This window comes from Herpailurus yagouaroundi, unplaced genomic scaffold, assembly GCF_014898765.1.
Source record: "Herpailurus yagouaroundi ecotype Mexico unplaced genomic scaffold, PumYag 254, whole genome shotgun sequence".
Classification (NCBI taxonomy): Eukaryota; Metazoa; Chordata; class Mammalia; order Carnivora; family Felidae; genus Herpailurus; species Herpailurus yagouaroundi.
In genome coordinates, this window is record NW_024412471.1 from 1,427,690 (window position 1) to 1,451,798 (window position 24,109).

At 49.4% G+C, this 24,109-nt stretch overlaps 1 protein-coding gene and 1 long non-coding RNA gene across 7 annotated transcripts in view; one reads left to right on the forward strand and one right to left on the reverse strand.

Annotated features, from left to right (window-relative positions):
• The first annotated feature begins 3,282 nt into the window (after positions 1-3,282).
• Positions 3,283-22,307, forward strand: SELENBP1 (selenium binding protein 1). Of its 3 annotated transcripts, XM_040461311.1 has the most exons (13): positions 3,283-3,510; positions 4,877-4,915; positions 16,963-17,019; positions 17,203-17,315; positions 17,573-17,758; positions 18,416-18,536; positions 19,691-19,873; positions 20,151-20,329; positions 20,755-20,833; positions 20,928-21,049; positions 21,317-21,409; positions 21,581-21,699; positions 21,905-22,307. In XM_040461311.1, the coding sequence occupies exons 2-13, from the start codon at positions 4,885-4,887 to the stop codon at positions 22,065-22,067; spliced, it is 1,446 nt and encodes a 481-aa protein (XP_040317245.1). In that variant the 5' UTR covers positions 3,283-3,510; positions 4,877-4,884; the 3' UTR covers positions 22,068-22,307. The 3 variants fall into 3 exon arrangements, with proteins under 3 accessions (XP_040317245.1, XP_040317246.1, XP_040317247.1); XM_040461312.1 differs by lacking the exons at positions 3,283-3,510; positions 4,877-4,915 and adding an exon at positions 14,442-14,567; XM_040461313.1 differs by lacking the exons at positions 3,283-3,510; positions 4,877-4,915 and adding an exon at positions 16,578-16,878.
• LOC121021094 (uncharacterized) overlaps positions 12,529-24,109 on the reverse strand; it is a 34,083-nt gene continuing 22,502 nt past the window's right edge. For 3 of the 4 annotated variants that reach the window (XR_005786420.1, XR_005786421.1, XR_005786423.1), the window contains one exon: positions 12,529-13,214. This is a non-coding gene — a long non-coding RNA (uncharacterized LOC121021094). Of the gene's footprint in view, positions 13,215-15,539; positions 15,653-24,109 lie in introns of all 4 variants that reach the window. The other variant, XR_005786422.1, reaches the window with a different exon arrangement.

Here is a 24,109-nt window from a genome sequence, read left to right on the forward strand (position 1 = left end):
TGACAACATCCTTCCCAACGTTGTAACATGAGACCATTTAATCAGACTACGTGTGTGTGTTACCATATATGGGAGACGAAGAAGTAAAAAATATATAAAAAACTATGCCACATGGCATTCGGGACTCCATTCTTTGGGTACGAACCCAACTGAGCAGTGCTGAAACAAATAAAGTTGCTGCCTGAAAAAAAAAGCCTGGGTGTCACGACTCTGTGCGAGAATCCTGCTACAGAAACTAAAGCAGAGATAGACATGCAGCCAGCTTGTGTTAGTGCTTAGATCTGAATCCATGTAGACTGGTTCTAGAGCTCAGCCAGGACTTAAGACAACTGAGGTTCTTTCCTTGTGGAGTGACCTCGGCCTTCACTCCTGGAGGACCTGAACTCTCAGTTCTCTTCTGCTTAGTCTTCTGTTAACATTAACCATTGCACCTGGTGTATGAGGTACCCTGGGGGTGCCCGTGGGTTGCACCCATCTCTCTCCCTGACCCTGTGTGTAACAGCAACCTTATTTTCTCTCAATCATCAGGATCAATCGCCCCAGCTAACATCTTGCCCCCTTTTCTGCCTTTCACTCGATGGCATAAAAAACTAAAATACTCAGGTTACTGTCTCAAGGTCCAGTTCAACGGAACTACTGGTGTCTCCTCTTTGCAGAAGCAAATCTCCTTGGGATACCAAACCCCTAAACGGGCAAAGCTGATAGCCATGGATCTGCATGCAAAAAATGTTGTGAATGGGTTATAACTACCACCCTTCTCTCTGTTTCTGGACTCATCGTGTATTCTGGCTGGAAGAGAAATGGTGCCATAGAATGGTTGCTGGTTCAGAACATAAATTGCACTCTGTGGTCAGCACTCCAATCTTAAAAGGTTTTACCATAAATGAGTCTTCTGGGAGGTCAGCTGCTTCTGAGGGATGGGGTACATGATAAGATCCATGACTCCCATGAATCTTCGTGTGGTGGTTAAAGCATGGACTCTAGACCAAATTGTCTGGATTCAAATACAGGCCTCACCACTCACCTACTTCTGACTTTGAGCAATTTAAGAAACTTCCCTGTGACTCAGTTTCCTTATCTGTAAAATGGAGCTAATAATAATAGTATTTTGCTCAATATGATTGCTGTGAAGATTAGATGAGTTAATGTCTGCTGGACATTGCTAGCACTCCGTCACTGTACATTGAGAGCTTTGGTCAGAAGCCAGGTTATGTGGGCCACCAAGGGAGCCTACAAAGCATCCAGGATGCCCACAGGTGGTGGTGGTGGTGGCAGCAAACATATGGGAGCAGGGAAATAAGTCCAAATATGAAATTGACTTATAGAGAGAACACATTTCTGCCTCCTCTTTGTTGAAGAGACCTAACATAAGCATCCTTCACCAGGTGGTAGGCTGGTTTGGTAGCTTTTGTAGGCCAAGTAATAGCCCTGGTAGGTCAGCCATGGTAAGGGGGTAGTACATCCTGGGAAGGCCACATGCAGCCTGTGTTCTTGCCACCACAGCCACTTCTTTCATGGAATGTCTGGGGAGGAAACAGAATGACATCCACAAAGTAGGTTCCCTTGACCCACTTGGCCACCAGAAGCAACCCTAATTTCTGATGGTGAGGGACCACTGACACAAATATTCTTCACATTCTGGGACCCTCCTGTGTGGTCTATGCACAAGCCTTCTTCTTGAACCCGCTGTCCCCGATCCTCTGTTCTCATTCTGTTTGGATCTGTCCACCCAGCCAAAGCACTGGCCTTGCACGTGGATCAGTAAAGATCCTCAGACTGTGTCTTCCACCAACAGAGCCAGTAACAAATTCTACTTGAAATTTTACCCACTGGAGGATTCTCCTTCTCCACTAACTTCTAGGACTATCTCTCAGAAAGCATTATTATCTTTTTAAATAAAGAGGCATTTATTAATTATCTGCAAGTTAAGAAAAGAATCACTAATTCTCTAGCTTTGAAAGTATCTTGGTTATAAAATTCTATGTGTAAAAACTTCAATTTCACAAGTTTTATAACATTTTTTATTGTGCTGAAGAATCTATAACATTAAATTTACCATCTTAACCATTTATTTTATTTTTTTATCTTTTTTTAAATATTTATTTATTTTTGAGAGGGAGACAAAGCGTGAGTGGGGGAGGGGCACAGAGAGAGAGGGAGGCACAGAATCGGAAGCAGGCTCCAGGCTCTGAGCCATCAGCACAGAGCCCGAGCGGGGCTCGAACCCACAAACCGCGAGATCATGACCTGAGCAGAAGTCAGATGCTAAATCAACGGAGCCACCCAGGCGCCCCTATTTTATTTTTTTAAAATAAGTTTATTTATTTATTTTGAAAGAGAGCACGAGCAGGGGAGGGGCAGAGAGAGAGGGAAAGAGAAGATCCCAAGCAGGCTCCACACTGTCAGCACAGAGACCAATGTGGGACTTGATCCCACAAACTGAGAGATCATGACCTGAGCTGAAATCAAGAGTTGGGCGCTTAACTGATTAAGCCATCCAGGTGCCCCCATTTTTTTTTATTCTAGAAAGAAAGAGAGAGCACATGAGTGGGAGAGAGTGACAGGGGAGAGGGAGAGAGAATCTTAAGCAGGCTCCACACTCAGCATAGAACCTGATGTGGGGCTCAATCCCATGACCTTGGAATCACGACCTGAGCCAAAATCAAGTCGCTTAACTGACTAAGCCACTCAGGTGCCCCCATCTTAACCATTTCAAAAAAACTTTTTTTAATGTTTATTTACTTTTGAGAGAGAGAGAGACAGAGAGACAGAGGGCAAGCAGGGCAGGGGCAGAGAGAGAGGGAGACACAGAAACCAAAGCAGGCTCTGAGCTGCCAGCACAGAGCCTGATGTGGGGCTGGAACCCACGAACAATGAGATCATGGCCTGAGCCGAAGTCTGGCCCTTAACCGACTGAGCCACCCAGTCAACCCTTAACCATTTTTAAATGTACAGTTTGGTTTTGGGTTTGTGCAACAGATCTCTAGAACTTCAGATGGGCTTTATTACTGCGATCATAACATTAGCACTCCAGTGCATGCTCACTGCTACTAGAAGAACTTTACATTTATTAAGTCATTTAATTTTCAGTGCAGCCTATGAGAGTAGGTATTTTTATTATCTCTCTTTTAGAGATGAGGAAACTGAGGTACACAGAGGTTAAATAACTTGCCCAAATTCATTCAGCTAGGAACTTGTAGAACCAGAATTCAAACACAGGAAATCTGGTTCTAGAATTTTTGCTGTTAATCTCCTGATGGGCCACTCCTGCCTGGCAATGGTCTGTTGTGGACAGCCAGCCACCTGTAACCCAAGCTAGAATGTTTTTTCTTCTCAGTATCTTTCCTGATGCCAGCGGCTTTCCTGATGAGCAGGCTTTTGAAGCCAGTAGAGCATACTGAGAAAGATGAGTTTTGGCAAGACAGGGCAAATGAGAGGGCACAGCGGGGCATTTTGTGGTTTCTTTCTGCCTTCAGGATGTTCTCAGGATCCACCCAGCTATACTTGGAGGTAAGAAGCATGGAGCTACTGAAATCCTGGGCCAACTAGGCGAATCAGATAATCCTTAGTTTATGAAGGGGCTTGGGCCACAAAGTCACCCAGTGTCCCATGGTCCCACAGTTTGTTTCTCTTGGGACCCAGAAGCCCACAAGAGTCTATTTATCAAAAGACGAGCCTGCTGAAGGGGGCTAAGCCTCAACACCTCTTTTGGCCTCCGTGGGGACTCTCCTTCTGGGTCTTGCTTGCCACAGCCTCGTGGGTCACCCCAATTTGTCAAGCACTGTTGGATCCTTTGAGTCATACGGCCCCATTGGCAGATGTGTTGAATACAGTCAGGCGTGGCCAGAGAGCCCTTCTTGGTAGGAGACCCCGCAGTCACTGCAGGGGTGGGGGGGGGGTCACTGCCTCCACCCATCATGCTCCAAGTGCAGCCCTGGACCCTGCAGCATCGCTGGTCACCCGCACACTTGCCTGTGTCCACATCCACCAAAGCCCACTCACCACTGTCCTACCTCTTTGTGTCTGAGCCCTCCTGGGCACACCTACATGTCCAGGACTGTCATGTGCTTGATCCTAGCTGCAAAGGATCTGGGACAGTGAGCATGGGGCTTTTTTGGTTCCTAGAGTGGTTGGTGGTGGGTTCCATCTGCCAACAGACATAAAAAGAGCCATACGTGCTGGCCAGCCCCAAACAATGAAACACAAAACAACCCATCTCAAGGAGCTCTTGTGAAAGTTCTATGATTCACTACAGGAGAGTGTAGCCGTTATAGGCACAGAGTCTGAAGCCGACTGCCTAGATTCAAATCCTAGACTCTGCTACCCACTAGCTGTGTGAGTTGGAGCAAGTTACTTCCCTTTTGTATGCTGTCACTTCCTTTTCTGTAAAATGGGCGCAGTAAGAGTCTCCACTTCATAGGTTTGTTGTAAGGATTAATTAAACAAGGTAGAGGGGCACCTGGGTGGCTCAGTCGGTTAAGCATCTGACTTCGGCTCAGGTCATGATCTCGTGGTCCGTGAGTTCGAGCCCCGTGTCGGGCTCTGTGCTGACCGCTCAGAGCCTGGGGCCTGTTTCAGATTCTGTGTCTCCCTCTTTCTCTGACCCTTCCCTGTTCATGCTCTCTCTCTCTGTCTCAAAAATAAATAAACGTTAAAAAATTTTTAAATAAATAAATAAATAAATAAACAAGGTAGAGCATGTAAAGAGCTTACAGAAGTATCTGGCACATAGTAAGCTTTTATGTGGATTGAGGTTCATTTCTTTTTTGTCTTTAAAGTGCTTAGAGCGATACCAAGGGTATGTTAAACATTTAATAAGTGATGTCTGTTTTTGTTGTTGTTGTCATTATGACCTATTTATCGCCTACTTGTCCAGGTGCTTCTATGGACCGTATCCTAGAACTGGAACTCCCAGGTAAAAACGCTGTGCACAATTTAACTTTTGATAGGTATTGACGAATCGCATTTGTTAATAAGGCACCAGTTGGCACTGTCACCCGTCTCCAGTGATGACCTTTTCTTCATGTTCTCACCATGACTGGATTTTAACCTTTTAAATTTTGGCTCAAGACACAAGAGTGTTATCGTATTCTTTCACTATTTCAATTTTTAAATTATGTGTGTATTTCAAGCTTACTTAAAAAAATGTAAAAAATACATAATTGGTACATAATGTGAAAAAGAAATATTGTTCCCTATAATCCAAGTCCTCAGAAGTAACCAGTGTTGGTTACATTTGGTAAGTTTGGTATGAACTTATAAGAACTACAAGAAGTTTTGTCTCTTCAAATGCTTTTCTACAAACATGTAACCTTATTTGTTTGTTTGTTTGTTTGTTTATAGTATACATTTATAGTACATATTAAATTAGAAGTTATGTAATTATATACTACGCAATTATAAATTATAATTTAAATTAATTAGTTTAATATGTAAAGTAGTCAAACTAAATAAAACTATATGGTTTAATTAATTAATTTTATATATCGTTTAAATTGAATGGGTTCATACTATTTTCTGCCTCTTTCCCCCTCGTCCATATTTCTTGGATATCCTTCCACGTCCATGTGTATAAAATTATACATTATGGTATCTTGGTGTTCATGTTATGGATGTTCCATAATATATTGAACTATTCCCCTACTGGTTGTTTCCAACCTGTCACTATTATGAACAAGGTTGCAGTGGACATCTTATTAATAGATTTGAATACTTGTCCATTTCCACAGAGTGGATCATCCAAGGTAGATTCCCACTGAAAATGCTGCCAGGTGCTGCTAAACTGCCTTCTGAAAATGTTCCACCATTTTATACTCTTGCCAAAAAATACAAGAGTGTCCTTGTCCCCACACCTCTTCCAACACTAAATGTTAACAATCTCCTTATTTTTGAAAATCCTGTCATGTTGTTGTTTTAACAAGCATTTCTTTAGTTGCTAATGAGGTTGGGTATCTTTATTCATGTTTATTACCCATTTAACCTTCATTTTCGTATCCTTGGAATATTTTTCTATTGTACCGATTGTCTTTTTCTGATTGATTTGTTGGAGATCTTTGTATTCTTTTTTTCTTTTGTTTTCTAAGTTTATTTATTGTTGAGAGAGACAGTGTGAGTGGGGGAGGGGCAGAGAGAGAGGGAGAGAGAGAGTCCCAAGCAGGCTCCACACTGTCAGCACAGAGCCCAATACGGGGCTTGAACCCACAAACCGTGAGATCATGACCTGAGCCGACATTAAGAGTCAGAGACTTAACCGAATGAGCCACCCAGGTGCCCTGGAGATCTTTCTATATTAAGAGAGATCATCATTTTTCAGTTTAAGCCTTTTTAAACTCTGGTTTCTGAGCAGCCTTTTGATAAGGTGAGACAGGAAATCCCAAAATATCCCCTTTCCAAACAGCACTCTCCATCTTTCTACACTTGTGACCCTGGGGAAATTGCAGTGGAACAGCAGGTTAGATATGGTATATGGAAGACAGAGAGTCCAGGACATGCAGTGAGGCCCTTTCCCAGACCTTCCTCTGATTCCATGTAGAATGAAGACAGGTGTCCCAAAGCCTCAGGATTCCTGTCTCTTTGGGACACTGGAGGGAGTATCCAAGCTGTCTGCCCTTTTCCCAGGCAGCATCTTGGTGGTGAGGTGAGAAAGTGTAGGCCCTGAGAAGGAGGGCAATTTGTTCCTGCCTGTCCTGAGCTTAGTAGAGAAACTGTGACTCAGAGATACGACTCCAGGGGCCAAAGGTCCTTCCAACCTCAAATAGAAGGGCTTTCATTTTCCTTTGGATTTTTTTTATTTACAGTATTATAACATGTCCAAAATGGAAGCTTGATTAGAGGTTTTGATGGCTTAATTTGGGCCATTAACCGAAACTGATGTAATTCTTTCTTCCCAGGGCTCGTAACTGAGAAGGTGCAAGCCAAGTGAGCCTCTGTAAAGGTGGAGACGATTGCATAAAAGCCTTTTTATGGTTCTCGTCTCAGCTCTTCTGGAGCCAGGCTTGGCACAGGAGGAAGGCTGGCACAGGGGGGGCCGGGGAGGAAGTCACAGCAAACTTCCCTGTGTCCCTGGGACTGATGTCGCTGTTACCTCCTCTAGACTACAACACTGGGTTCACACCCACCTCACTTTTTCTTCTTGTAGGTTAGATATGTGACAAGATACATAATTTCTGTTGTAGTGAGATCCTCCTTCACTTAAACTTGAATCTATCTTCAAGGTAGATAGATACCCTTGCTTTCCTACAGATTAAACAGATTTAAGAACAATAGAGGGGCGCCTGGGAGGCTCGGTTAAGTGTCCAACTCTGTTTTGGCTCGGGTCATCATCACACGGTTCGTGAGTTGGAGCCTCACATGGGGCTTGTGCTGACAGTGCAGAGCCTGCTTGAGATTCTCTCTCTCCCCTCTCTCTTGGCCCCTCCCCCTCTCACTCTCTCTGTCTCTCTCTCAAAACTAAATAAATAAACTTTAAAAAATGCATAAGAAAAGGAACAATAGAAAGGTATGGACCCTCTTCAGATCTTGATTCAAATAACCTGTAAAACAAAAACGTGTAAGACAAAAGGGGAAATTTGAATATCTGATAATAGTGAAGACTTACTAATTTGCATAGGTGCGATTATGAGACAGTGGTTTAAAAAAAAAAAAGATGGGAATGCAAGCTGGTGCAGCCACTGTGGAACACAGTGTGAAGGTTCCTCAAAAAACTAAAAATAGAACTACCCTAAGACCCAGCAATTGCACTACTGGCTATATAACCAAGGGATACAGGTGTGCTGTTTCGAAGGGACACATGCACCCCAATATTCACAGCAGCACTATTAACAATAGCCAAAGTATGGAAAAAGCCCAAATTTCCATCGATGGATGAATGGATAAAGATGTGGTATATATATATATATATATATATATATGTGTGTGTGTGTGTGTATATATATATATATGTGTGTGTGTGTATATATATATATATACAATGGAGTATTACTCGGCAATCAAAAAGAATGAAATCTTGCCATTTGCAACTACGTGGATGGAACTGGAGGTATTATGCTAAGTGAAATTAGTCAGTCAGAGAAAGACAAATATTTTATGACTTCACTCACATGAAGACTTTAAGAGACAAAAGAGATGAACATAAGGGAAGGGAAACAAAAATAATATAAAAACAGAGAGGGGGACAAACATAAGAAACTCATAAATATGGAGAACAAACTGAGGGTTCCTGGAGGGGTTATGGGAGGGGGGATGGGCTAAATGGGTAAGGGGCATTAAGGAATCTACTCTTGAAATCATTGTTGCACTATATGCTAACTATGATGTAAATTTTAAAAAAATAAAATTAGGGGCGCCTGGGTGGCTCAGTCGGTTAAGCGACTGACTTTGGCTCAGGTCATGATCTCATGGTCTGTGAGTTCAAGCCCCGCGTCGGGCTCTGTGCCTGACAGCTCAGAGCCTGGAGGCTGCTTCGGATTCTGTGTCTCCCTTTCTCTCTGACCCTCCCCTGTTCATGCTCTGCCTCTCTCTGTCTCAAAAATAAATAAACATTAAAAAAAATTTTTTTTAATAAAAAATAAAATTAAAAAAAAGAATTCTAATCTTGAAAGGATGCTTATAGAAATATTAATGCAAGGAATAATACAGTGTCTCGTGTTGGCTTCAAGAAAATCTGAGGTAGAGGAGGGCTAGGAAGAAGAGTTGAAGCAGGTAGGGTTGTGAGCAGAGTTTTAGGGAAGATGGTGGTGTAACTGCAGGTTCATCATACTCTTCTATTTTTGTAAAAATTGACATTTTTTGCTGAGAGAGAGACCTAGAGAGAGAAAGAGATCTCCCTCTCTCATTTGCCTTTCTTTTCTTCTGTCCCAAGAGACGGCTTTTTAAACACTTCCCTCTCCTTCGCATCTCCCTTGCTCTTAAATTTTTTTTTTTAACATTTATTTGTTATTGAGAAACAGAGAGACAGAGCCCGAGCAGAGGCGGGGCAGAGAGAAGAGTAGACACAGAATCTGAAGTAGGCTCCGAGCTGTTAGCACAGAGCCAGACGTGGGCTCGAACTCACAAACCGCAAGATCATGACCTGAGCCGAAGTCTCAGCTCAACTGACTGAGCCACCCAGGTGCTCCAAGTCTTCCTTGCTCTTATTATCAGAGGCATGCCTCTGATAAAACCAAGCCATGCTTAGCACCTCAAGGGTAACCTCTGAGGCTGGAAGGTGAGAAGAGGACATCCCATTCCACAGAAATAAACTGTTAGTGGTGATCTTTCCAGCATCCGTGACAGGCCAGAAGGCGGCTATTTCTGAGTGCACTGAGGGTGGGCCGGAAGCCCTCCAAGTGCCTCTCAGATCACCCCCAGCCCTGGCAGAGGGCTTTTTTCCTCTCTCTGAGCTCTGTTATTCTGAGTGGCAGGCTTTGAACTCAGCATTGTTCAGAGATAGGGAGGTGCTGTGAAATTAGCGTGAGCAGCTGGTTGAATTTGTAAAACTCTGTTTCCTCTGATGTAATATGAAGAAAAAGCTGTTTACCTGTCCAGTTTGCTGTGGGCAGTCCCTGAACTAACTGCTAGTGTGCAGGGCCTGGCCTGGCACCAGCCACACCTGCTAACAGGTCCTCAGTAAATGCTACTCCCTCCTGCACAGGGCGTGTCGTTGGTCTGTTAAAACCAGGAGAAATGAGCAGGACGTGGCTCAGGAACTGCTTAGCTGCGAAAAACCTCCACCTGTCCAGCCAGTCCCACATGAGGCCTCCGCAGGCTGCTGCCTTGGGTGCCACAGGCACCTTGGGTTGTGTGTTGGGTGTGTTCGTTCTGTTCGCGCTGCTTGTTTGCACACAAACCTGCATGTGTATAGACCAGACCACCCTGTCCAATCCCCGTTTACTCTCGGCCACCCACATTACCCCATGTCCTTCATTGCACTTTATTGGTAATGATGCTATTGCCTTGATTAGTGGCCATTTCCCTCCGCAAATCATCTCTATGACGGCAGAAACTGCCTTGTTTCCCACTCTGCCTACCAAACCTGGTGGAGGCCAAGACGGAATGAATGAATGACCACGCACGCGTGTGTCTCCCAAAGGAGAGGGCAGGCAGGCAAAAAAATAAATAAAATAAATTAGTACCTTTATTTGGGGTTTTGATTACAAAAGTAATACACGCTTATTATTTTTTAAAATGTACAAGTGTCGGGGCGCCTGGGTGGCTCAGTCGGTTGAGAGTCTGACTTTGGCCCAGGTCATGATCTTGTGGTTTGTGAGTTCGAGCCCCACGTCAGGCTCTGTGCTTGGAGCCTGGAGCCTGCTTCTGATTCTGTGTCTCCCTATCTCTCTGCTCCTTCCCTGTTCATGCTCTCTCTCTCAAAAATAAACATTAAAAAAAAAAATTTTTTTTTTAAATGTACAAGTGTCTGGGGGTGCCTGGGTGGCTCAGTCAGTTAAGCATCTGACTTCAGCTCAGGTCATGATCTCACGGTTCATGAGTTCAAGCCCCGCGTCGGGCTCTGGGTTGACAGCTCAGAGCCTGGAGCCTGCTCTGGATTCTGTCTCCCTCTCTCTCTGCCCCTCCTCCGCCTACTCTTGTCTCTCTCTCTCTCTCTCTCAAAAATAAAAAAATAAGCATTAAAAAATAGATATATACAAGTGTCTGAAACAAAAGTAAAAAAATTATCCCCTTCCTTCCGTTGCCTCTCTCCAAAGGTAACCATGGTTACACATGGACGTAGTACCTTTCCTGTAGCAGGGGGCATCCCCCACTCCCTCCGCACCAGGAAGACCCCACTGTTCAGTTCAGGAGACACCTGCTTCTTCTCTCCCCATTCCCAAGAAAGTGTCCCTGAGAGTCCCCAGAAACAAAACAGCACAGCTTTCCACATTCCTTCTGGAGCTTCTTCCTCCCCACCACCCACACCCCTCCCAAGCCAAACAGAGCCAAACAAAACACCAAATGGCCTGGAGTGATTAGAAAAACTGTGAGCTCCAGAACCCAGGAACCTGAGAGGGGTTCCTGCTCGGCACCTACCTTGCTTGGCCTTGGCCCCTCTGAGCCTCAGCTTCTTCCTAAGTCAAAGGAGGATGATTTACCTACAAGTTTGGGGTGTGGCAAGGGTTAAGTGGGGGTGCTGTGGGCAAGGGCGAGTGTGACCAGGTGGTTCATTCAGTTTAGTTCTGCTTGATCCCTGATATCCTCCCCTCCACCCCCCCCACCCCTCACCGGCCGGACTGGGATTGCTTCCCCATTGCTTTTGTTTTGCGAGAGATGAAGAACAACACTTTTTTTCCTGTCTCTCTCTTTTTTTTAATTTTTTCAAATGTTTATTTACATTTTGAGAGAGACAGAGCATGAGTGGGGGAGGGGCAGAGAAGGAGACACAGAATCCAAAGCAGGCTCCAGGCTCCAAGCTGTCAGCACAGCTGTCGAAGCTCAAATCCATGAACTGAGAGATCATGACCTGAGCTGAAGTCGGACTCTTACCAGACTGAGCCCCCCAGGCGCCCCTCTTTTTGTCTCTTTTCTTTTTTAAATGTTAAATTATTCTTGGAGACTCTGACGTCACCTCCTGTCCTTTCCCTTCTCTGGGTTTAATCTTTCTTTCCTCACTTCGCCATCTTGCCAAACAGTGGTCTGTTTAAAGAGGCCCAAAGAAGTCTGGCAGAGACTGGAAGGAAAGGGGGGAACCAGCAGAGGGGCTCCATACCCCCTACACCACAAGAATCTGCTGTCTGTAGATGATGGAGCAAAGCCAAAGTTCGGGCAGCGGTTACATAACCGCCTGGCTGTTCAGCTGCTGGCCTGATAACCTACCTCCTCTAATATTTACTGTGCTTTTTTGGAGCTTGAACCAGCAGGAAGGAACATGGGCCGCACCCACCCTCCTTTGGGGTGGGGGTGCCCAGTGTCAGGCATATGGCCTCCTGGGATTAGCAGACCTGGGCTGGGGTCTCACCCTCCCTGGGACTGCCCAGGGCAGGAAGCTTGTGGCCCTCCTCATATGCCTTCATATCAATCTGGGAGTCAGCCAGCTCCAGTTGGACTCTGGTTGGCTAGGGAAGGGCAGATCAGAGAGAGGAGAGAATGCATAAGTTCCTGAGAAGCAACATTAGGGATGCCTGAGCCACAATGAGGCTGACTGGGGTGGCCCATCATGGAAGCAAAGACGCCATGGGCCGTGGACCCTTCTACGACCAGCCTGAGCCCTCTCCCTGGGCTGCTTCCACCTGTAGCCCTGATTTGAACGAATTTTCCCAACCACCTTGCAGGCTGTGGAGGAAGCAGTAGGTAGGGGCTAGGGGTGCCATTCAGGAGCCACAGAGAACACCAGGTCAGGGTTCAGAGCATGGAAGAACCTACAGTCTGTGACAGAATGGTGCTTTGCGGTTCTTGTCTAGAATAAGCAAAATCACAGTTTCTTTGGGGGTGATGACTCAAGAACCTTTTTTTTTAAATGTTTATTTATTTACTTTAAGAGCACATATGCAAAAGGGGGAGGGGCAGAGAGAGAGAGGGAGACAGAGGATCTGAGGTGGGCTCAGCACGGAGAGCAGAGGGCCCGACGCGGGGCTCAATCCCACGAACCACAAGATCGTGACCTGAGCCGAAGTCAGACGGTTAACCGACTGAGCCCCCCAGGTGCCCCAGAACTTTTGACAAGGGGGTGAGGATGGGCTTTCTTTCTCTTTCAGATCTTGGCTGTAAGGCTACTTCAAGCCCCAAAGCAGGAAAGTAGAGGAGGTATGAGATGGGGTCCGAGGAGGAGGAGGAGGAGGCCAGAGGCGCAGGCTGGAGGCAGGGTGAGGAGAGACAGCCAGCAGATGGGGAGGCCAGCCCAGGCGAAGAAGCAGCCCCCTGGGCCACCCCCTGGGGTACAGCTGCACCCACAGGGCTGACTGCGGCACATGCCTGGCTGATGGCGTGATGGTGAGGACCCAGATGTAGGAAAGAGTCAGGGGAGTTGAGTGATATTGAGGAGAAGGGGGTAAGGGCAGCCACAGAGCATCTCCCTCTGGGTGCTCCCTTACCCACGGGAACCAGGAGGACAGATGCCCATCATCTGTCATACTGCAGCCCAGCTTTGTTCTTCCTTTCACTCCAGTTTGGAAACACCATGGATCTTTCCGCCGGCAGTCTCGAGACCAAACTTCGTCCCTTTCACTATCCAATAAAAACTTCACCCCATAGCTTTCATCCAAGATGAAAGTGGCTTCTGTAGACGCCGAGTCAGCAGGTTCCTAGAAGAAGCACATGTTACCCCTGTCAGGCAGCCAGGTTTCAGGAAAGAGGGCCCCTTGACTTCACGATGAAAAACAAGTTCCCTTGCCCAGCCCTTCGAACACGGGCCTCTCTGGATTGGGGCAGCCCCAGAGAGAGTTAACAGATCAGGCCTCAACCTTGCCTTGGCTCTTCAGCAAGCACCTGTCATTTGCTTGACGGCTGTGTGGCATGTCCCTGGGACCCTGTACTAGCAGGCTAGGCAGCCCTGGTGGCATTGAATCCTCCAGCTGGGGGACTCCTTCCTTCCTGGATGAATGGAACCCTGAGAGTCTTCTGACTTGTCACAGGCCAGTTAGGGACAGTGACATCATGCTGGACTGCTCTGGGGCCCTGCTACCCACCTAGGGAGCTGTATGAGGTACCCAGCCCAGAGATGGGGGGGGGCACTACACTTCCACCTGCCGGGATTTATGAGAGTAATGAGCGTGATAATGAGTGCTGCCAATTTTCCTCCCACTTCAAAGTTCAACAGGAATACACAAGTCAGGAGAAAGTGAAACCTGGACATGGGTCCTAGTTAACCCTGGTTCCTGTCAGGGCGGCCATGGCAGGAGGACAGGGTGGGCAGTTTGGGGGTGGGTAGGACTGTGCCTTTTGGAGCCTGGACATCTGGAGTCAGAGGGCAATCTTAGGAGAGAGCTGACCCTGACTGTGAATAGGAGCAGATGGGCCCACGGCCCTGCGTGGAAACAGACCCAAGTACAGAGATGAGCACTGACACAGGAACATGTGCACTCATACGCCCGCGCAAACACACACACTCACGCACACAGGCACATATGCATAGGCCCACACAAGCAACACTCCGGCAGGCACAAACTCACTTAAGTACACACAGACATGCACAAGTCCAGACACACAGGAACACTCACACGAGCACGTATGCACACACAAAAACACACACACACACACATACACACGGGCACACAGGACTGTGCACATACACAGAGCCACAAAGTATTCCCAGGCACCCACAAGAGATACACAGGTACAGTGCATATCTGCAAATGCACAGGCTCCTAGCACACACGCACGCGCACACACAGATACACACACACCCTGCAACTCAAACAGCAGCCTCCCAGGCCATTTGAGAACGTCCTGGCCAGCTGCCCTTGTTGGTTCACCCTGGGCTGCAGCCGGGGCCTTCCCCCTGCCCCGCCCCGCCCCCCAATTGGTTGTATAAATTCCTTCCCTTTGCCCCTTCCCGGGCACAGCGGCACAGTGTGCCTCGGACACCAGCCCGACCTCTGTTTCTGCTCCCTCCTGACAGGCCAGTCAGGATCAAAGCATACCAGCAAGCAGCATGGGTAAGGAGGGGGCTTTCTGACAACCAAGTGCCACCCACCCTGCCACAGGAAGTGGCAGAAAAGCTAGGTCGGGAGAGCTGGGTGGGGGAGCAGGCGCTGGACTCTGCTCCACTGGCGCCACCCCACCCCCACCCCTGCATCTCCCAGCTCAGCCAAAGTTTCTAGAGGGTGCCAGAAGAGGAGGGTGGAGGGGCTGCGGAGATGGGTGGCCCTGGACCCCCACCTGGCTTCTCAGCTGCAGCCCAGGCGCCTTTCTGCAGCTGGGAATATCTGGCGGGGCGGGAATACACTGGGAGAACCTTTTGTCCCCGGCCTATCACCATAGGTGAATGACACTCCTGATTTCAGCCCTGGGCTAGCTTCTTACTCCAGGAAGTAGGGAGCCCAGGCCTTTGGGGACAGATGGCTCTCCAGCCACCTGGAACCTGATCACTCTGGGACGGAAAGCGGAGCCCACACTCGGTCGCTGGGCGCCTATTCCAGTGCCTCCCACCCCTCAACCCACCCCCTAGTCCCCAAGCCCTCCTGTTCCTCACTCTCAGGCTCCTAGAAGCTCCAGTGAGCTACCCTGTGTTCATCCTAAACCCACAGATGTTCAGAGATCTTGCTTAAGATGCTTAAGACAGGGCATTGTTTCCCAGAAAGAACACTGATGCTCCTGGGGGCCTGGTGGGTGCATGGGCCTGACTGATTCTAAGAACTGCTGGGAGGGGGTGGGGACAGGGACAGGAAGACAACACAGCCAGCAACACCTCCCTCACACCTTTATTTCTCTCTCCGTTCAGCTTTGCGGGTTTTGTGTCTCTGTCTTGAGGTCTTGGGAGTTTTGAATCTCCTTCTGTTCTGTGTTGGGCAACCTCCCTCCCCTCTCCCTCCCCTCCTGTGCCAAGCCCTGGCACAAGTCCCCTTAATTCCTTTGGACTGGACCTCTCACCCTGCCACACCCACCCAGCCCTCTCTATGAGCACCAACCACTGCCTGGGATTTCTGTCCCCAGCTTCTGGCACAGTCCTTCCCATATTTATACAACACTTCTCCTTTAAAGTACTTCTGAATACATTGGCTTATTTGACCTTCATGGGCACCTAGAAAAGAAGGTAAGATATTATTACCCGCTTTTAGCCAAAGCAGGGGAGAGAACAAGAGAGAACAGACATCAGACCTGGAGCTTGAAACCAGGTTTCCGCACTCAACAATGCTGTTGCTGCCACCTGGGCCTCCTAAGTCACTTGGCTGCCATGAGTAGGGGACCTGGCTTCTCGGCTGAGGCCCAGCTGAGGGCCTCCAGGTACCATGGAGGCTCAACTCTGGCTACTCCTGCCTCCCTACTGGTGGCCCCCCAGCTGTCAGGGCAGTGGCCAGACCGGCCATGGGCTGCAGCAAGGAGGCAATGCCCCATCCTGTGATCTCCACTCCGGGATTTCTTTCCTCCTACAGCTCCCTTTGTGCTAGTCCTCCTTCTCCTTCCTGGTCAGGCTCCAAACCCTGATGCCTGACACCTGGTCCTGGCAGCCCTCCTCAGAGACTGATGTTGGTCCGGTAGATCCATGTGGCTTCTCTTGCCAGACTTCAGGGACAAGGAGGGCCACACCCTATAGCTCTGGTAGGTGGGCCTCTGAGCCCTCCAGAGCAGGACCAAACACCTAACGTTACAGATGCAGGAAGTGGGTGACACCCGGGGGTAGAAACTGGTCTCTGCACATCCAGGTGGTAACAGCTCTGTGGCCCCAAACTTCAGCCTCCGATCCTTACCAGACCTTCGGAGAAGTAACCCAGGCTTTGGACAGCAGCCTGGGGTCAGGACGCAGAGGGGAGAAAGGCAGGAAGTGTCCCAGACCCTGGCAGAGACAGCTTTCTGGGAAGGGAGGTGAACAGGCACCACCCTCACTCGCTGAGGAACAGCCAGGCTTTGATGGGCTCCTGTCAGGCAAGCACGAGCTGCATACTTCACTCATGCACCTTCTTGTTTCCTTCTAATAAAAGCCAATCGTGGTACTCTTATTACTTTCTTTTTACAGATGGTGTGGATGTTGAGGCTGGGGAGGTTAAGTAACTTGTCCCAAAGCTCCCATGGCTTGGAGCAAGTCCCAGTGAGCAGCCGGGACTGGGATGCAAGTCAATGTCATAGCCATTGTACCGCACAGCCTCTCCTGCCCCTCTCCTGGGTCCTGCTTGAGTGTCTGTCCACCTTCAGGTCATACCTGTGAAGGCTCTTCCTGCCACATGCACACATGCATCAGGGCTCTGAGGGCCGGGGAGGATGGTGGTGGTGACAGGGCCAGAGTCAGGACAGGACCTGGGCCAGCACGTGGTGAGATATGTGTTGCCACAGGTAGGGAAGGAGCCTTGACCCTGCAGCGAGTGACAGAGCCAACCTGCCTCATTGTTTTCACAGCTACAAAGTGTGAGAAGTGTGGACCGGGCTACCCTACCCCTCTGGAGGCCATGAAAGGTAAGTGTGCAGCATCTGCCAGCCTGTGCCCCCAGAAGGGAATTGTGCAAAGCCATCACCCTCTACTGATCCCACTGCCGGTGAGGGCAGGAGACCTGAGGCCTCAGCCTCGGGCATGCCCAGCTCCGTGCCCGTCATTCCTCTCCACCCTGCCATCCCCACTAACTGCTTTCTACCCTTTAGGACCCAGGGAAGAGATTATCTACCTGCCCTGTATTTACCGAAACACAGGCATTGAGGCCCCGGATTATTTGGCCACCGTGGACGTTGACCCCAAGTCTCCCCACTATTGCCAGGTGAGGTGCAGCTTGGGCACTGGAGTACCCTGAGTCCCCTCTCTAGCCCTGGCCCCGGCAATGCCCTTCCCCAGCCGCATCCTTCTTCACCCTCCTTGGGTACGGTTGTACAATCTGTTCCCTGCACAAGGGCACCCCCAAGGTACAGGACAACGATGAACACCAGCCTGTGCTGTGCTGCCCAGCCCAAGTGGGTCCAGGGATCCCAGTGGCATGGTCTGGGTGAGCACCACCTCCTGCCCCCTCTCCCATCCTAGGTCATCCACCGGCTGCCCATGCCCAACCTGAAGGACGAACTGCATCACTCAGGATGGAACACCTGCAGCAGCTGCTTCGGGGACAGCACCAAGTCCCGCACCAAGCTGATGCTGCCCTGTCTCATGTCCTCCCGCATCTATGTGGTGGATGTGGGCTCCGAGCCCCGTGCCCCAAAGCTACACAAGGCATGTTGCCTGCCTTTGTTGCTCAAGGATCTAACGGACACGCCACTCTGGGCACCCTCCAGGCCACAGGCCACCCCCCAGCCAGCTGCCTTCAGCTCTTGCACAGTGTCAGGGCTCAGCAGCAGGGGGAGGGGGCGGGACTTCAGAGGAGGGTTACCAAGGCCTGCGGGTGGTCACCATATAGAATCATGGGGGTGGGCACCAGAGGGGTTGGGAGGAGCTTTTTGTTTTGACTCTGAGAGAGTGAAGGAGCCCTTTTTTCCCCCAGCCAATTATGAGCCCAGGACTTCCCTCAGGCAGGAGCCTCTAACCACCCCTCCCAACACGTGGTTGAGTGCCATCTTTGTGCCTTGATGCTGGCGATGGCCCAGCAGGGGAGGAGCTTCTGGTCTCACGGACTCATGGTGCCTTCAAGACAGACAATGGGAGAGAAGTCAGTGCTTTCTGCCTGCGGAGTTAGTCTCTCAGACTCTCCCTTGCTGCTCTGCAGAAGCTACCAGACTGAATCTCTGCCATATTCCCCCTGGGAAAATTGTGTTCATGTCTTAAAGGAAAAAATATGATGGTGTCAGCAGATAGGAATGGGGGGATGGGGGAGTCACAGGTGGGTCCCCCCAGCCCTATAACATTCCGATGCCATTCCTTACCCATATCCAGGTCATTGAGGCTGAAGACATCCATGCCAAGTGTGACCTGGGCTACGTCCATACCAGCCACTGCCTGGCTAGCGGGGAGGTGATGGTCAGCTCCCTGGGAGACCCCAAGGGCAATGGCAAAGGTACCTGTTGGCACTGTAGGCACATCTGTGGGGAGAACAGCTCCCAAGCTGAGACAGAGGGATAGAATGACCTTCCAGGGAGAACCAGAGGGCTGGGTCTTATCCAAAATTTAAACTATAGTCAAGGAACTTCAGTCGTTTCAATGATTTCTATAAAGATGAAACTTGAATGACAAATTCACTTAGAAATTACAGTCAGAACAGTGCACTATGTTCTGGGGGACTATGACATGACCCCGGAAAACACAGACATTTAATATCAGCCTTTACGAATTCATGGGCAAGTCTCACAGTCCGTGGGGTCCTTAACCTTCACATCGGCACTCTCATTTATGGTGCTGTCTTAGCTAATACTTACACAATGTCTCCCGTGCGCCAGGTACAACCTATGAGGTAGGTGTACCTAGCATCTCTGTTTTCCAGATGAGAAAGCCGGGGCACAGGCTGGGTAAATAACTTAGCCAAAGTCATACAGCTAATAAGCTGTAGAGGCAGAACTCAAACCCAGCAGTGTGGTTCCAGAATCTATGACCTAATCACCACACTGAGCTGTTTCTCTCTGAACCTTACCTATTCCATCTGAGGGCTTGGAGTGGGACACCAATTCCTTCTCAGAGGTAGGAGGAATGTGACCCTCCTAGGTTTAATACCACTGAGGAGTTGACATCTAGTTGTATTTGCAAAGGACTATCAAGGCGTCATAACACACTAAGCAAGGGAGGAGGACATGTTAGGCATTCACAGTGAATAACGAGTATATGCAATTTGTCTGCTCTAAAAAAAATACAACTTAGTGAGCAGAATGGAGCCTAGCCTCTGGAAGGGAGTCCACACTGAGAGAGAGGCTGGGCAAGAGAGCCACAGCCTTCTGAGTCCCAGACTCTCGGCTCAAGGGGACAGAAATGTCCCCTGTGGTCTAGGACCGGGATTAAGTTGACGGGAGGTAGGGGCACCAGAATGAGTCCCCACCTCCCACCTGGTCCCCTGGATGGAACCCTTTGGGCACCTGAATTGAAGGAGCTAGCAAATCCAGGGGGAGGAAGGGGCACCATGAAATGGACTTGCAGCCCCTTGGACGTGCCTGGGGGCAAGGGTTGGATAAGGCTGGCATCTCCACTGTCGCTACCTGCCACTTTACTTCCTTCACTGTTCAGGGGGTTTCGTGCTGCTGGATGGAGAGACATTCGAGGTGAAGGGAACATGGGAACGGCCTGGGGGCGCTGCACCCATGGGCTATGACTTCTGGTACCAGCCTCGACACAATGTCATGATCAGCAGTGAATGGGCGGCTCCCAATGTCTTTCGAGATGGCTTCAACCCCGCTGATGTAGAGGCAGGTGAGACTTGTTCCCCATAGGCCAGTAGGAGCCTGGGCACACACACCCCTACTTTCTGCTTGAAAACCCCTCTTCAGGTCTCCTACTTCTCTCCTGTGAACCCGACTCTTGGGGTAATTGATGGTATAGGACTCGCTGAGTACTCCGGCTTGCTCAAGCATCCTTCTTATCCCTCCAACCGGTTTTTCAACCTATGCCCTGGGTTGTGCCCCAGCCTTCACTCATGCTGCCCTGCCCTGATCCTGAGCCCATCCTCTGGCCCCATCCCTTCCCCCAGGGCTGTATGGAAGCCATTTACACGTGTGGGACTGGCAGCGCCATGAGATCGTGCAGACCCTGCCCCTGCAGGACGGGCTCATCCCCCTGGAGGTCCGCTTCCTGCACAACCCAGACGCGGCCCAGGGCTTCGTGGGCTGTGCCCTCAGCTCCACCATCCAGCGCTTCTACAAGAATCAGGTGCCTCTGTGTCCTCTGGCCCTCTCCTCCCAGCCGTCCATAGCCATGAGGCACCCCTCTCTCTAGGGCTGACCCAAGCCCCTCTGCCTGGCTCTGCTAGCCCTATTTCTCCAGGAACAAAAACCAAGGCCACTTGTCCCATCTCTCTTCTCCCCTGAATCCTAAATTCCTACTCATTCATTCAAAAAACGTCTGTGGGTTTCTATGTTAGGCACTGTGCTAAGTGCTAGGAATGTAGTGGTGAAGGAGACATCATCCCTACCTTAAGGGTCTTGCACAGGAGTTAGACCCAAGTGGCAAGAGGGCCCTCCATCTGCTGTCTCACTGCAGACAGCAGGTGCTGGGGAGACCCAGATGCAACCCCAAGTCCCCAATCTAACAGGCTCACCTCTCTGCCTAACCCCACCGTCCACCTCCCGACGCAGGGAGGTACTTGGTCAGTGGAGAAGGTCATCCAGGTGCCCCCCAAGAAAGTGAAGGGCTGGATGCTGCCCGAAATGCCCGGTGAGTGTCCAGGGGACGTTGGGAGTCAGAAGGCTGATTCCTGGCCCCGGGGAACAAAAGTCCTTACAGCCTCTGAATGGCACCCCTGCCCCAGGCCTGATCACCGACATCCTGCTGTCTCTGGATGACCGCTTCCTCTACTTCAGCAACTGGCTGCATGGGGACCTGCGGCAGTATGACATCTCTGACCCTCAGAGGCCCCGCCTCACAGGACAGGTGGGGTGCTAACACGATGGGGGAGAGAGAAGGGGGAGGAAGAAGAAGGCTGGGGATGAGGTGGACGGTAGGAAGTGGCTGGGGGATGATCAGGGAGGTTCAGGAATAGCAAAAATGCAGACTGAGGGGTGGCACAGGCCAGGACTGTGGGCAGCCGTGGCCACAAGTGAGGGAGTATGGGCACACTGACTGAGGCACCCTGCTCTTCCTGGGATGTCCTCACCTTCCACCACCGTCCTCCTTTCTGCTCTGTATCCCCCCACCCAGCTCTTCCTTGGGGGCAGCATTGTTAAGGGAGGGCCCGTGCAAGTGCTGGAGGACCAGGAGCTAAAATCCCAGCCAGAGCCCCTGGTGGTCAAGGTGAGGATCTACCCCCAACATCCACCCCTCACCCGCACACCCCCACCCTCCACTCCAGCTCATGGGTACCCTCATATCCATGCTGGAGAAGTATGGGGTGGGGGCATGCTCCATGATCCCTCTCCCAGGACCCATGTGTTATCACGGGCCCTGACCCCTGATTTTCCCAAGGGGAAACGGGTACCCGGAGGCCCTCAGATGATCCAGCTGAGCCTAGACGGGAAACGTCTGTACGTCACCACATCTCTGTACAGTGCCTGGGACAAGCAGTTTTACCCTGATCTCATCAGGTGAGAAGCAGACAGCCTGGGTTCCCCTCCCCAAGTCCTCCTTTCCCAGAAGAGTCTGGTTTCCTGAACACTCCTTGGGCACCCCACCCGCCTCCGCCATATAGGCCCTGCTCCTTTCTTAGGACCCACCCCTGTATCACAAACTCTTGGGGGAAAGGGATGGCCACCCCTGACCTCTTTCTTACCCCCTCCCTCTTTCTGCCAGGGAAGGCTCTGTGATGCTGCAGATCGATGTAGACACAGTAAAGGGAGGCCTGAAGTTGAACCCCAACTTCCTGGTGGACTTTGGGAAGGAGCCCCTAGGTCCGGCCCTGGCCCATGAGCTCCGCTACCCCGGGGGTGACTGCAGCTCTGACATTTGGGTCTGAAGTCCACCCCAGGTAGCCCCATCCCACATCTGAGCCCTCACTTCCTCAGACACCTGGCTTCATGCTGCTCCCTCTCGGCCCCCACGCCTTGGCAGATAGTCCCACCAAAGCCAAACAGAGGCTATTGGGACGTATTGAGTGGTGTCTCCATTTACTGACTACCTGTTGCAGGTTGCTCACTGGCTGTTTTTACACAAACTCTTGGAAATTGCTTTACCAAGAAATAAACTATTGAACCTATTTCTTAGATCACCTTGTCTTTGGGGGCACAGTCTGTGACCCCGCTTCTGCCGATCCTTTGTATCTTGTATGGGAAAGTCCTGACGAGGACTCTGGGGGACTGACTAGTTCACACCAGGGATTACAACATGATACTGAAGGTGCCCAAATCTCACTTCTATGGCCAGACAGAATGTGAAGACTTGAGGTGGTTGTCACAAGGAGACCTGAGGGGACAGAGTGTCTACTGGTGTTCCTAAACTTCACTATTTTTTTCAATCCATCCTCCACAGCCTGGAGGCTTTTAGGCCCCCTCTCCAGGATGGGGCCTCCTGCACTTAACCTCAGCATGAACATATGTCACATTACATTGAGACTACCTGCTTATTCCCAGCACCTGGCTTGTGCCTTAGCACAAAGAATGCTTTACTGAACAAATGAAAGTAAGGAGGCATGTGTGACGCGTGACTTATGGGGGCCTTGGGATCTAGTGTGTCTTACTAGACGTTTCTCTCCTAAGTTTCTCCCCTGTCCTTTTCAATGACCAAACTGCTTCAGAAAGAAAAAGGATCATATCGTTCTACATCGTATTTAAATATTTCTAAAGGTCTGGGGCACCTGGGTGACTCAGTCAGTTAAGCATCTGACTCTTGACTTCAGCTCAGGTCATGATCTCATAGTTTGTGAGTTTGAGGCCCACGTCGGGCTCTGTGCTGACTGCGGAGCCTGCTTGGGATTTTCTCTCTCCCTCTCTCTCTCTCTGCTCCTCCCCTGCTCTCTCTCTCAAAATAAATAAATAAACATTAAGAAAATTTCTAATACTTTTAAAGGCTTAAAATTCCATTCAACAAAATGAGCCTCAAACACTTACCATGCCAGAATCTATGAAGACTACAGGGGTTATATCTAAAGGACATGGGACACATCTGACCAAAGACTTGTATCTAGAATACAAAGCTCTCAAAATTCAACAGTTAAAAAAAAACCCCAAATTCCAGTTTGAAAATGGACAAAAGACGTGAACAGACATTTCACCAAAAAGGATATAAAGATGGCAAGAAAGCACATGAAAAGATAATCAACATTACCAGACATTAGGGAAATACAAATTAAAGCCATGTGATATCACTACACACCTATCATGATGGCTAAAATAGAAAATAGTGATAATACAAAAATGTTGGCCAGGATGGGGAAAACTGAATCATTCAGACATTGCTGGTGGAAGTGTAAAACTGTACAGCTACTCTGGAAAATACTTTGTCAATTCCTTATAAAGATCAAACATGGGGCACCTGGGTGGCACGGAACCTGCTTGGGATTCTCTTTCCCTCTCTCTCTGACCCTCCCCAGCTGGCACTGTCTCTCTTTTTCTGTCTCAAAAAACAAATAAATAAACTTAAAAAGGGGCGCCTGGGTGGTTCAGTCGGTTGAGCAGCCGACTTTGGCTCAGGTCATGATCTCCCGGTCTCTGAGTTCAAGCCCTGTGTCGGTCTCTGTGCTGACAGCTCAGAGCCTGGAGCCTGCTTTGGATCCTGTGTCTCCCTCTCTCTCTGCCCCTCCCCCACTCATGCTCTGTCTCTCTCTCTCTGTCAAAAATACATAAACATTTAAAAAAGAAATTAAAAATAAATAAATAAACTTAAAAAAAAAAAAAAAGACCAAACATGAGTGGGGGGAGCTAAGATGGAGGTATAGTAGGAAGACCCTAGGCTTGCTTCATTCCTTGAACACGGCTACGTAACTGCCAAATCATTCTGAATACCCAAGAAATCGACCTGAGGACTGAGAGAACAAACTGTACAACTAGAGGGAGAGAAAAG

Excerpts from the sequence above, each read along its gene's own strand:
- SELENBP1 (XM_040461313.1), top strand. The coding sequence starts at position 16,677 with ATGCAAGTCAATGTCATAGCCATTGTACCGCACAGCCTCTCCTGCCCC. Across the intron at positions 17,316-17,572 it reads AGTCTCCCCACTATTGCCAG|GTCATCCACCGGCTGCCCAT; the intron begins GTGAGGTGCAGC and ends CTCCCATCCTAG. Across the intron at positions 20,834-20,927 it reads GATGCTGCCCGAAATGCCCG|GCCTGATCACCGACATCCTG; the intron begins GTGAGTGTCCAG and ends CCCCTGCCCCAG.